General features: G+C 52.9%; 1 protein-coding gene across 2 annotated transcripts in view; it reads right to left on the bottom strand.

The window, feature by feature from the left end:
- Positions 1-10,581, bottom strand: part of ankfy1 (ankyrin repeat and FYVE domain containing 1) — a 105,997-nt gene extending 95,416 nt beyond the window's left edge. The window contains exons 1-3 of one of the 2 annotated variants that reach the window (XM_069884993.1): positions 10,450-10,581; positions 6,258-6,450; positions 5,040-5,158 (exon numbers count right to left, since the gene is read on the bottom strand). In XM_069884993.1, coding sequence (XP_069741094.1) covers positions 5,040-5,158; positions 6,258-6,450; positions 10,450-10,459 — 322 coding nt within the window. In that variant the 5' untranslated portion in view covers positions 10,460-10,581. The remainder of the gene's footprint in view (positions 1-5,039; positions 5,159-6,257; positions 6,451-10,449) is intronic. The other variant, XM_069884991.1, reaches the window with a different exon arrangement.
- Between the last annotated feature and the right edge of the window lie 3,513 nt (positions 10,582-14,094).

Below are 14,094 nucleotides of genomic sequence, written 5' to 3'. Positions count from 1 at the left end.
AACTTATATCTGGATAAATGAAGATTTTTTGCCGTTTATACTCTAGTGGCTTGTTGCCCTCTCTTACTTTTTCCATTGTCTTCTCCAGTACCTTTTCTCTTGTAGTATATCTTAGGAATTTTACTACAATAGATCTTGGTTTTTGTTGTGGTTGTGGTTTAGAGGCCAATACTCTATGTGCCCTTTCTATTTCCATTTCTTGCTGTAGTTCTGGACATCCTAGGGTCTTAGGGATCCAATCTTTTATAAACTCCCTCATATTCTTGCCTTCTTCATCTTCCTTAAGGCCCACTATCTTTATGTTATTTCTTCTGTTATAATTTTCCATTGTATCTATTTTTTGAGCTAGTAGTTCTTGTGTCTCTTTAGTTTTTTTATTAGATTCCTCCAATTTCTTTTTTAACTCTTCTACCTCCATTTCTGCTGCTACTGCCCGCTCTTCCATCTTGTCCATTTTCTTTCCCATTTCTGTTAAGGTCATCTCTATTTTATTCATTTTCTCTTCTGTGTTGTTTATTCTTCTTCTTAAATCATTAAATTCCTGTGTTTGCCATTCCTTAAATGACTCCATGTATCCTTTAATAAGAGAAAGTACCTTCTTTATCTTGCCTTTCTTTTCTTCTTCTATTTCACTGTACTCTTCCTCTTCCTCTTCTTCTTCCTCTGGGTTGGCCATCTGTTGTTTCTTTGGTGCCCTTTCCTTCTCTTCTTTCTTGTTTCTATTGTCTTCTGTGGTCTCTTCTTGCTGCAGGTGTTCTGCAGCTGTCGTTGCCGGCTGTGGAGATCGACTCCCCAGCTGGTCCCCCCTCCCGTCGGTGTGTTTTTTTTCATGCGCATCGCGCACTTTTACTCGGCTCAGCGAGCCATTTTTGTAGTCCATTATTTACCGACCTGAGGGAGCGGGTTTCTCTCTCCGCAGCGGGCCTCTTCGGACAGGTAAGGCCTTCACCTTTTTCCTCCTTTGTCTTCTCTTCCTCTCTTCTTACTGTTGCTTTCGATTTTTCTTTTTTTGTCGCCATCTTCTTTCCACCTTTATACTCACTTTTCTGTAACTTTTATTTCTGTGCCTTTGTGTTTTCCTTTGTTTTTCCCGACTTTTCTGGAGAGGGCTGGAGTTCACCGTCCAGCCACTACTCCATCACGTGACTCCTCCCGTAAAGGGCCTATCTCATTGGCCTGGAGACTAGGTGGCAACCTGGTGGCGACTCGAGTATCTGCGATGTCTCCTGGAGACTAGCCAGGTCTCAAATATGCTCGATTTTTTTGGAGACTTTTTCCAGTCTCCAGCAGGTCTCATTGACGTCTTCGCAACGTCCCCATCAGTTACGGCGATGTAGCGGAGACTAATTTTGTCTGCTACTTGTTTACAATGGTTGACCACTTCACCAGGGGGCCAGAAGCAGTCCTGATGGCACGACCTCCTGCGCCAGAGCCCTCATCTCCTCCTCCACATCACATTGGACAGAGAGGCCCAATTCACCTCCAGCCTCTGGTCTGACCTCGCGAGTCTGTGGGGTGCTCAGCTACACCACACAACAGCCTATTACCCACAATCGAACAAGGCTGGTGGAGCTCTTCCACAGATCCCTCAAGTCCACACACATGGTCAGACTACAAGGACCTAAATGGGTACACAAGCTACAATGGGCACCGTTGGAGATCTGCACTGCGCCCAAGGAGGACCTCAAAGCCTCTTTTGCAGATTCATGTACGGAGCTCCACTGGGGGTCCCCACAGAATTCGCACTGTCCCTGGACAAGCAACCGAACGACACAGCAGTACTCTTCCACAGGCTCCGGGAACGAGTTGGCAACGTGGCCCCGACTCCACCGACCAGGCGAGGACCAACATACCCAAAGACCTGTAGGATTGTTATGTTTTCATCCACACGGGTTCACACCATCCACTACTACAAGAGTCCATTCCGGGTTGTATGAAACAACGGCGACACGTTCGAATTGGAAGTCAGATGCAAGATGGAGGTCTTCACTACAGACAGGTTGAAGCTGGCACACCTGGACCCGGCTCGCCTCATTGAGATGCAAAATAGGCAGACCACCAAAGACAATAGAGACGCTGCATTCAGGCATCAAAGACAGTACCACCAGTTCTGGGAGGTGGGGGTCATGTAGTGGCACACCACCGCCATCAGGCTGGTGAGCGCAACTGGAAGCCAGCAGACCATGCGGCGGCACTGGCCACAGCAAGCGAACCGGCAGTTGTACGGCTAAGGCAGCATAGGAGCCAGCATCCACAACATGGTGCTGGCTCCTGGTGCACAGCCAACAGTTAGGGATAGCGCATGGGGAAGAAGGGATTGTAATGCAAGAAGGGGGCCTGCACACGTGAAACCCGCTATTGTTATGTGGGCAGTGATATCAGTTGATGGGGCAAATGATGGGAATGCCAACAGTATAAAAGTCGGGCTTCAGCCCCAATAAAACACTGAGCTATACCTCACTACACCCGTGTGTCTTTCTTTGAGTAATGCGTGGCACCATTTTCTCATCAGAGCCTACAAATGAAATATTGTCTGTCAAAAGGTTTAAACTCACTCAAGCAACAATTCTTAATCTCAGCAGTTAAAGATAAAACCAAGTACCCACAAAAACATTCAATATTATAATATTAGATTGCTTCCACCATCCCACCCAGTAGAGCAATTGATTTACTACAACAATGTAAGTTGTTCAATGTACTTCAAAAGTTTTATACAATTTATTTGCAGTTCTAAAGTCACTGAATCTTACAGGAGGTCATCAGCTTAATGTGACCATGCCGAGCAAGCTAGTTTGTCTCTGGCCCTTTTTCATCCACGTAGCTGATGAAATGAATTTTCATTTTTCATAAATGAAAATGATCTGGGCATTTTAAATGCTTGCTCTTCAAGTTTCAATACACATGAACTATTTTCTATTTTGAACTGTCCATTACAATTATATTCTTTCATTAACTCAGTAAAGTACACTTAATTTTCCAATACAATCCAATTCTATCTTGCATCATTAATAAATATGGTGCCACACTGCTGAACAAGTCATGAAGTCAGTGAAACATGGAAGTCTGCAGACATTATGACTGTAGCAAAAATACAAAAAAGCTAGAACTCCACAACTCAGCCTGAGCACACCAAGGTACAAGCAAGGAGGAGGCAGGCGGCTGAACAAAAGGTTGGAGGAGAAGGGAAGAAAGAGCAGGGAGGAGGAGCATCGGCCAAGAGACAAAAGGTGAAAAGTGAACATGGATAGGACAGGAGGTGAGAATTGATCAGCAATAGGATGGCTCTGTGAATGCAGAGCTGGAGGAAAGGAAACAGAGGGAAAGGGAAAGAGCCAGGGGGAGGAAAGGAGGAAAAAGTCATTGGGAAGGGCAGGAAGAGGTGGAATGACGAGGGTCTCGTTACCCCTTCAACAGGAGACTGGTATGAAGTCACTTCACATGCCAGTGAAAGTCAAGCCTGTCTACAGATGCCCACACACCTTGTTAGGGCATATCTGAACTGGCCCCTCCAATATAAAGCCCACCACGGGAACAACTCCTGCGAACAAATCCTAGTTCCACTCCTCTACTGTGGTGAATACCTAGAAAGGTCTGTTGTGCCTTGTTCGTTATTATCAATGTAATTACATTATGGCTGCTAATTAGCAAGGAGTGGCAGGAGTTGTTTGTTTTGTCCTCGCATTTAGCCATGGGAACTATGAGTAGCAGCGATCTGACAGGGGTAGCGAGTATTGGTGGTTTAGCTGCGTTCAATGCGCACGAAGGTTGTGAGGTGTCTTTGTGGGTTGTATGAGTGTTATCCCTGTTGTAACAAATCCCCCCCCCCACCACCACATGTAAATACAGATTTTTTATTGTGGTTAAACTGTGTTCAGACTCGTCATTTCTGGATCCTCCAAACTTGTTCTCTTCATCACAATTGGCGTTGCAGCAGGGTCCAAGTTTCGGCTGGTCACACATACATGATGTATTGGAATGGGGGTAATAAGGAGGGATCTGCAGGCAGTGAGGATAGAGTTCCGGGGTGGATTGACGACAGTGCGGAGTTTGATAGTTTAGCTAGTCTACTGGCTGACCACAGCAGAACAGTGGACTGGCCCGAACAGATGGACTGTGTGGGGAGAAGATTGGGCCTCAGGAAGTCAGGGTAGTTGGGGAGTAAGGGTAGCTGGGGAGTAAGGAGAGCCACAAAAATGCTTTTTGGCTGTTAGCAGCCCTCCCAAGGCTGGGAGGGGAAGCACTGGTACACCATGGTGGAACTGGCAAATGTTCTCTTTACCATTCCCCTTAATCATGAGTTGCAGAACCAGTTTGCATTCACCTGGGTGAATGCCCCAGGGCTATATCCACAGTCCATGCTGTGCCATGGGTTGATAGCCAGGATCTACAAGACATTAAACTCGATCCTAATGTGTCTCCAGCCCATTACTTTGATGATGTGCTGCTCCAGAGACACTCAGAGGAGATAGTGAGCCGTGAGAACCACGAGTGGCAGCGATCTGTGCGTTTTATCCGTGGGAACCGCGAGTGGCAGTGATCTGAGTTTAGACGTGGGAACCGCGAGTCGCAGCAATCCATGTTTTATCTGTGGGAACCGTGAGTGGCACCGATCTGTGAGTTTTATCTGTGGGAACCGCGAGCGGCAGCATATTATGCATTTTATCTGTGGGAACCACGAGCGGCAGTGTATTATGCGTTTTATCCATGGGAATCACGAGTGGCAGTGATCCATGTTTTATCCGTGATCCATGTTTTATCCGTGGGAACCACGAACGGCACCGATCTGTGCGTTTTATCCGTGGGAACTATGAGTGGCAGTGATCTGTGTGTTTTATCTGTGAGAACCGTGAGCAGCAGTGATCTGTGTGTTTTATCCGTGGGAATCGCGTACGGCAGCAATCAGTGCGCTTCATCCATAGGAACTGTGAGCGGCAGCGATCTGTGCGTTTAGCTGTGGGAATCCCTATCTGCAACATGCAAGCAACTAATGGCAATTTGGAACACATACATTTAAAGCTTAGAAATAACTGTGCACAAACCTGAAAGGTCTAACTCATGGGTGGAAGCAAGGTTAGCAAGGCTCCAGGTATCACTGCGTGCTGCCAACACAAACTTGTGAACATTGAAGTACTTTTCTCCAACTTTCACTTTCAGATCGCTGCAAAATAAAAGATGACTTTCCATTATTTATGCATGCATCATTCATAAAACCAGGTCAGGAGATTGAGTAACTCGATCCACCATCGACATAACAATTCACTCAAGGAGGAAATTCAGCTAATTTTGCAGGAAAAAAATGCAAAGATATTAGATTTAAATTAGGTTTGACAAAGTACAATGTCATAACATGTGTGTATAGAAAAATAGTTTAGAAAAGTTTACAAATGAGAAGAATGTAATAAAACAAAATGAATCAGGTGACACTTTAGAAATGCAAGTTGGGCTAAAGGCATACAAATCAAGAGGAAAAAGTATAATAATACTGCAATGCTTAATGTAAAAGCACAATGTTGGAGAAACACAAGATACATCACTGACATTTTGAGCCTAAGCCCTTCATCAAGGTGTGAGCAAAATGCAGGTCGGCATCAGAATAAAATGGTGGTGGGTGGGGAAGAGGCAGGGGAGGAGCACAGGCCCACAGGCAAGAGGTAATAGGTAGATAAGAGAGGGAGGGCACAAAAGAAAACAGGGGAGGGGGATGGAGAGAGAAGGGTGAAGAGCTGGAGGAGACCAGGGTAGAGAGAGAGGAAGAATACGGAATGCTCTAGCAGAAACCACAGAAGGTAATGTTAATGCTATCCATTTGGAGAGTGCTGAGATGGAAGATGAGGTGTTACTCCTTCGATTTACAGGGGCGGCCTTGGTTTGGCAGTGCATGAGGTTATCGACAGACAAATCAGCACAGGAGTGGGGCACAGAATTGAAATATAGACAGGTTGGCCTCCTCCCTCACCACCTCACCCCAAACAAGTCCTTCCAAGCATCATTTCACTTGTGAATCTGCAGGAGTCATCCACTGCATCCAGTGCTCTCACTGTGGTCTCCTCTCCCTCAAAAGCTGGCTGCTGACCAGGAGATCACTTTGCTGAGCACCTTCATTCTGTCCACATCAATGACAGGGACCTTCCAGTGACCAACCAACTCGATTCTGTGCTCCACTCCTGCGTTAATGTGTGAGTGTGTGTGGGGGAGGGGTGTGATGTTGTGGTTTCACCAAGATATTGACATTATTGTAAAGGAATTTCACACTTTACCTGTACTGTTCTTGCTGATAAAGCTCTGAGACAATAGCAAGCAAGCGAGAAATAAAGGAGTCGGTGGTATTGTCTGCATTAGATGTGGCTGCAAGCAAGGCACATCTTTTCTCTGTCTCTGCCAGCTTCTGCTGCAGCTTCACGTACTCCTGACGAAGCAGCGCCAGATGTTTCTGCAGCTTGGCCACCTCCTCTGTTGGGCAGAACAAGGGGTCAAGTCAAAATGAAGACAGAAGTCTATCGGAGAGGTAACTAAAGCACTAATCAATTAGTTGGGCAGTTATTGCAAATTAATTTAAATAGCAAAATACATATCTTGTACTTTTACCAATGGCAACATTCTTTCCAGAAAAAAGTTGCAGTTGGAAAGATAGCCACCATTTCCTATCAACTAAACAGGCAATTTATTACTGCCATCTAAAGCACAGCTCACATTTATCAACACTAATGCAACTCTACATCTTAAAGAGTAAACACACAGCCCAGTTCAGCCATTCTCAACTTTTTATGGCGTGGGGGGGGAGTGGCGAGGGGGGGAGTGGCGAGGGGGGGAGTGGCGAGGGGGGGAGTGGCGAGGGGGGGAGTGGCGAGGGGGGGGAGTGGCGAGGGGGGGAGTGGCGAGGGGGGGAGTGGCGAGGGGGGGAGTGGCGAGGGGGGAGTGGCGAGGGGGGAGTGGCGAGGGGGGAGTGGCGAGGGGGGGAGTGGCGAGGGGGGGAGTGGCGAGGGGGGGAGTGGCGAGGGGGGGAGTGGCGAGGGGGGGAGTGGCGAGGGGGGGAGTGGCGAGGGGGGGAGTGGCGAGGGGGGAGTGGCGAGGGGGGAGTGGCGAGGGGGGAGTGGCGAGGGGGGGAGTGGCGAGGGGGGGAGTGGCGAGGGGGGGAGTGGCGAGGGGGGGAGTGGCGAGGGGGGGAGTGGCGAGGGGGGGAGTGGCGAGGGGGGGAGTGGCGAGGGGGGGAGTGGCGAGGGGGGGAGTGGCGAGGGGGGGAGTGGCGAGGGGGGGAGTGGCGAGGGGGGGAGTGGCGAGGGGGGGAGTGGCGAGGGGGGGAGTGGCGAGGGGGGGAGTGGCGAGGGGGGGAGTGGCGAGGGGGGGAGTGGCGAGGGGGGGAGTGGCGAGGGGGGGAGTGGCGAGGGGGGGAGTGGCGAGGGGGGGAGTGGCGAGGGGGGGAGTGGCGAGGGGGGGAGTGGCGAGGGGGGGAGTGGCGAGGGGGGGAGTGGCGAGGGGGGGAGTGGCGAGGGGGGGAGTGGCGAGGGGGGAGTGGCGAGGGGGGAGTGGCGAGGGGGGAGTGGCGAGGGGGGAGTGGCGAGGGGGGGAGTGGCGAGGGGGGGAGTGGCGAGGGGGGGAGTGGCGAGGGGGGGAGTGGCGAGGGGGGGAGTGGCGAGGGGGGGAGTGGCGAGGGGGGGAGTGGCGAGGGGGGGAGTGGCGAGGGGGGGAGTGGCGAGGGGGGGAGTGGCGAGGGGGGGAGTGGCGAGGGGGGGAGTGGCGAGGGGGGGAGTGGCGGGGGGGGAGTGGCGGGGGGGGAGTGGCGGGGGGGGAGTGGCGGGGGGGGGAGTGGCGGGGGGGGGAGTGGCGGGGGGGGGAGTGGCGGGGGGGGGAGTGGCGGGGGGGGGAGTGGCGGGGGGGGGAGTGGCGGGGGGGGGAGTGGCGGGGGGGGGAGTGGCGGGGGGGGGAGTGGCGGGGGGGGAGTGGCGGGGGGGGAGTGGCGGGGGGGGGAGTGGCGGGGGGGGAGTGGCGGGGGGGGAGTGGCGGGGGGGGAGTGGCGGGGGGGGAGTGGCGGGGGGGGAGTGGCGGGGGGGGAGTGGCGGGGGGGGGAGTGGCGGGGGGGGGAGTGGCGGGGGGGGGAGTGGCGGGGGGGGGAGTGGCGGGGGGGGAGTGGCGGGGGGGGAGTGGCGGGGGGGGGAGTGGCGGGGGGGGAGTGGCGGGGGGGGAGTGGCGGGGGGGGAGTGGCGGGGGGGGAGTGGCGGGGGGGGAGTGGCGGGGGGGGAGTGGCGGGGGGGGAGTGGCGGGGGGGGAGTGGCGGGGGGGGAGTGGCGGGGGGGGAGTGGCGGGGGGGGAGTGGCGGGGGGGGAGTGGCGGGGGGGGAGTGGCGGGGGGGGAGTGGCGGGGGGGGAGTGGCGGGGGGGGAGTGGCGGGGGGGGAGTGGCGGGGGGGGAGTGGCGGGGGGGGGAGTGGCGGGGGGGGGGGAGTGGCGGGGGGGGGAGTGGCGGGGGGGAGTGGCGGGGGGGAGTGGCGGGGGGGAGTGGCGGGGGGGAGTGGCGGGGGGGAGTGGCGGGGGGGAGTGGCGGGGGGGAGTGGCGGGGGGGGAGTGGCGGGGGGGGAGTGGCGGGGGGGCGTGGCGCGGGGGGGCGTGGCGCGGGGGGGCGTGGCGCGGGGGGGCGTGGCGCGGGGGGGCGTGGCGCGGGGGGGCGTGGCGCGGGGGGGCGTGGCGCGGGGGGCGTGGCGCGGGGGAGTGGCGCGGGGGGCGTGGCGCGGGGGGAGTGGCGCGGGGGGAGTGGCGCGGGGGGGAGTGGCGCGGGGGGGAGTGGCGCGGGGGGGAGTGGCGCGGGGGGAGTGGCGAGGGGGGGAGCGGCGAGGGGGGGGAGCGGCGAGGGGGGGAGCGGCGAGGGGGGGAGCGGCGAGGGGGGGAGCGGCGAGGGGGGGAGCGGCGATGGGGGGAGCGGCGAGGGGGGGAGCGGCGAGGGGGGGAGCGGCGAGGGGGGGAGCGGCGAGGGGGGGAGCGGCGAGGGGGGGGAGCGGCGAGGGGGGGGAGCGGCGCGGGGGGGAGCGGCGCGGGGGGGAGCGGCGCGGGGGGGAGCGGCGCGGGGGGGAGCGGCGCGGGGGGGGAGCGGCGCGGGGGGGAGCGGCGCGGGGGGGAGCGGCGCGGGGGGAGCGGCGCGGGGGGAGCGGCGCGGGGGGAGTGGCGCGGGGGGAGCGGCGCGGGGGGAGTGGCGCGGGGGGAGTGGCGCGGGGGGAGTGGCGCGGGGGGAGTGGCGCGGGGGGGAGTGGCGCGGGGGGGAGTGGCGCGGGGGGGAGTGGCGCGGGGGGGAGTGGCGCGGGGGGGAGTGGCGCGGGGGGGAGTGGCGCGGGGGGAGTGGCGCGGGGGGGAGTGGCGCGGGGGGGAGTGGCGCGGGGGGGAGTGGCGCGGGGGGGAGTGGCGCGGGGGGAGTGGCGCGGGGGGGAGTGGCGCGGGGGGGAGTGGCGCGGGGGGAGTGGGGCGGGGGGGAGTGGGGCGGGGGGGAGTGGGGTGGGGGGGGAGTGGGGTGGGGGGGGAGTGGGGTGGGGGGGGAGTGGGGTGGAGTGCGAAGGATGCCCCCCACCCGGGGGGGGGGGAGTGCGAAGGACACACCCCACCCGGGGGGGGGAGTGTGAAGGATGCACAACCGCCGGGGGGTTGGGTGCGAAAGACGCACCCCACCGGGGGAGAATGGGGAAGGACACACCCTGCCGGGGGGGGGGGAGTAGGGTGGGGAAGGACACACCCCATCGGGGGGGAGTAAGGACACTCCCAGTAAGGGGAGAATGGGGGGGGGGGAGGACACTCCCAGTAAGGGGGGAGTGGGGGGGGAAGGACACTCCCAGTATGGGGGGGAGTGGTGGGGGAGGGGGGGGTGAGTGGTGGGGGAGGGGGGGGGTGGAGGGCACAACGGCCGGTGGGAGGACACACCCGGCCGGGGGTGGGGAGGGGGAGACAGGACACACCTGGCCGGGGGTGGGGAGGGAGACAGGACACACCCGGCCCGGGGTGGGGAGGGAGAGACAATTCACGCCCGGCCGGTGGTGTGGAGGGGGAGACAGGACACGCCCGGCCGGGGGTGGGGAGGGGGAGACAGGACACGCCCGGCCGGGGGTGGGGAGGGGGAGACAGGACACGCCCGGCCGGGGGTGGGGAGGGGGAGACAGGACACGCCCGGCCGGGGGTGGGGAGGGGGAGACAGGACACGCCCGGCCGGGGGTGGGGAGGGGGAGACAGGACACGCCCGGCCGGGGGTGGGGAGGGGGAGACAGGACACGCCCGGCTGGAGTGGATACTGTACTGGACGGGCCAGACCGGGCTGTTGAACGGGTTCCAGGGTAGCCGCGCCCCCGGACTGGTCCAGCTAGGATGAGTACACCACGACCCTGGCCCATCCCGACTCCCCACTCTCAGCCGTTGCACCCCAGGGTGCGGTGCTGTCCTGTCCCCTCCCATCCTCCGCCCAACAACGTTCTCTCTCCTACCGTCCGCCATGTTGGATCTGCCAAATCTCGCGACACTTCCCGGCCCGGTGGGGAGAGTGCGCGGCCACCGCCAAGGCGACCGTGTGGTCCTAGCGGTCACTGGATTCGTTCGCAGCTGAAGCCTTTGTTCATTATGTGGAAAGTTATTCAAGATAAGTAAGGCTTTAAATTGTTGCAGTCTTTGTCTTTACATCCTGTCGTGAGTAAAGTTAAGGTGTTTACAACTGCACTCAGCAGAATCTTTTCAAATCTGTAGATGCTGGAAATCCAAAATAAAAAATTCCGGATGTCAGATTTATCGTCAGAGTTCATACAACCCTGAGATTCCTTTTCCTGCTGGAGAGGCAGAATTACCACTAATTGGTAGTGTAAAAAAAATAAATTGTACACAGCATAAACCAGTAAACAAATAAAGAACTGTAAATGTAAACAAACTGACTGTGCAACACATGGAGAGCAAAAAGAAAATCAATAAAGTGCACGGGTCCCTGATTGAGTCTGTTGTTGAGGAGTGTGATGGTGGAGGGGTGGAAGCTGTTCCTGAACCTGGTGGGGCGAGTTATGTGGCACCAATACCTCTTTCCTGATGGCAGCAGCGAGAACAGACCGTGGGCAGGGTGGTGTGGATCCTTGGTGATTGTTGCTGCTCTCCGATGGCAGCGTTCCCTATAGATGTTCTTAATAGTGGGGAGAGTTTTGCTTGTGATGTCTTGGGCTCAGGGGCATATCTAGGCATGCCATGTGCCCAGGGATCCTGCTGAATGCTAACCCTGACATACAAGGAACACATACTGTACCTGTTTCTTCCATGACCAGTACACTCACCCTCCGTCCTCATCCTAGCATTCACTCTCAATTATACAATGCCAAATACTACGTGGCGACCACCGAGGCCATGTCCATGAGACATCCTTGTCGCCATTTATTTTGCCACATTGGCCACCCTTGCCATATGAACTATTTTGCATAGATACGCCGCTGCCAGGACTGTGTCCACTACCTTTCACAGGGCTTTACACTCAGGGGTATTGTGTCCCCATACCAGACTGTGATGCAGCTGGTCAGCACACTTTCCAGCTCACCTCTCTAGATATTTGCCAGGGTTTCTGGTGTCATACGAAACCTCCACAAACTCCTGAAGAAGCAGGGTAATGTTATAATTTGGAAGCTATAGAAGCCAATAAATGTGCTGTACAAAGGGCAATAATTTAACAACCTGTTCACTTCTTGAACTGTCTTATTTACTCATTTTTGGGATTTGGGTGTCACCGGCGTGGCCAGCACTTCTTGATCAGCCCTTGGGAAAATGTGGCTGAGATGTCACCTTGAACTTTTTTTTAATTTATTTTTTAAATGTTCACACTATTAACCATATTGACCAAGATATATACAGACATTTTTCTTCTTAAATATATAGTGTCGTTTTCACCCCCTTTTTCCCCCTCCCTCACTCCCTTTCCCATTTATTTAAAGTTCAATCTATAAGATACATTAAACCCGTTAAACAATGTTGTCACTTAATAAAAATAAACAAGAAATTTTACTGAGTCAGTTCTTTTCTTTATCTTCTCCTTCTGTCATTTTAGGTGGTGGAAGTCCACGGTAGGATTTCTCTATTGTGTTTCATGTATGGCTCCCATATTTGTTCGAATATTGTAATGTTATTTCTTAAATTATATGTTATTTTTTCTAATGGAATACATTTATTCATTTCTATTTACCATTATTGTACTCTCAAGTTGTCCTCTAATTTCCAGGTTGACATAATACATTTTTTCGCTACAGCTAGGGCTATCATAACAAATCTTTTTTGTGCTCCATCCAAATCGAATCCAAATTCTTTGTTTCTTATATTACTTAGGAGGAAGATCTCTGGGTTTTTTGGTATATTGCTTTTTGTGATTTTATTTAATATCTGGTTTAGATCTTCCCAAAATTTTTCCACTTTCTCACATGTCCAAATTGCATGAATTGTTGTTCCCGTTTCCTTTTTACAGTGAAAGCATCTGTCTGATACTGTTGGGTCCCATTTAATTAACTTTTGAGATGTGATGTATAGCCTGTGTATCCAGTTATGTTGTATCATGCGTAACCTCGTGTTTATTGTATTTCTCATAGTTCCGGAGCATAGCTTCTCCCATGTTTCATTCTTTATCTTTATGTTTAGATCTTGTTCCCATTTTTGTTTAGGTTTACCATTTGTTTCCTCGTTCTCCTTTTCTTGCAGTTTGATGTACATGTTTGTTGCAAATTTTTTGATTATCATTGTGTCTGTAATCACATATTCAAAATTGCTTCCTTCTGGTAACCTCAGACTGTTTCCCAATTTGTCCTTCAAGTAGGTTTTCAGTTGGTGGTATGCAAACATTGTATCATGAGTTATATTATATTTGTCCTTCATTTGTTCAAAGGATAATAATTTATTCCCCGAAAAACAATTTTCTATTCTTTTGATCCCTTTTCTCTCCCATTCTCTAAAGGAAAGGTTATCTATTGTAAAAGGGATTAGCTGATTTTGTGTCAATATTAGTTTTGGTAGTTGGTAATTTGTTTTATTCCTTTCTACATGAATCTTCTTCCAAATGTTGAGCAGATGATGCAATACCGGTGAATTCCTACGTTGTACCAATTTTTCATCCCATTTATATAGTATATGTTCAGATATCTTCTCCCCTATTTTATCTAGTTCTAATCTGGTCCAATCTGGTTTTTCCCTTGTTTGATAAAAATCTGATAGGTATCTTAATTGTGTGGCTCTATAATAATTTTTAAAGTTTGGTAGTTGTAAGCCTCCTTGTTTGTACCATTCTGTTAATTTATCTAGTGCTATCCTCAGTTTCCCCCCTTTCCATAAAAATTTCCTTATTATTGTCTTTAACTCCTTGAAGAATTTCTCTGTTAGGCGTATTGGTAATGACTGAAATAGGTATTGTATTCTTGGGAAAATGTTCATTTTAATATAGTTTATCCTTCCTATCAGTGTTAGTGGTAAGTCTTTCCAATGCTCTAAGTCGTCTTGTAATTTTTTTCATTAATGGATGGTAATTGAGTTTATATAGATGGCCGAGGTTTTTATTTAGTTGTATACCTAGGTATCGCATTGCTTGCGTTTGCCATCGAAATGGCGATTCTTTCTTAAACTTTGAGAAATCTGCATTATTCATTGGCATTGCTTTACTTTTATTTGCGTTGATCTTGTACCCCAACACTTCTCCATATTCCTTCAATTTCCTATGTAATTCTTTTATTGATATTTCTGGTTCTGTTAAGTACATTATAACGTCATCTGCAAATAGACTGATTTTATATTTCTTCTCTTTTATTTTTATCCCTTTTATTTTATTTTCTGTTCTTATCAGTTCTGCTAGTGGTTCTAAAGCTAACGCGAACAGTGAGGGAGATAGTGGACATCCCTGCCTTGTTGATCTGCTTAAGTTAAATTGTTTTGATATATATCCATTTACTGTCACTTTCGCCAATGGCCCCTTATATAATGCTTTAATCCAATTAATATATTTCTCTGGTAAGCTGAATTTTTGTAGTACTTTGAATAAATAATTCCATTCTACTCTGTCAAAGGCCTTCTCTGCGTCTAAAGCAACCGCTACTGTTGGAGTTTTATTTCCTTCTACTGCATGAATTAAG

Source organism: Narcine bancroftii, chromosome 6 (assembly GCF_036971445.1).
Source record: "Narcine bancroftii isolate sNarBan1 chromosome 6, sNarBan1.hap1, whole genome shotgun sequence".
In the NCBI taxonomy this organism is placed as follows: domain Eukaryota; kingdom Metazoa; phylum Chordata; class Chondrichthyes; order Torpediniformes; family Narcinidae; genus Narcine; species Narcine bancroftii.
This window is presented reverse-complemented; position numbering and strand designations above follow the sequence as displayed.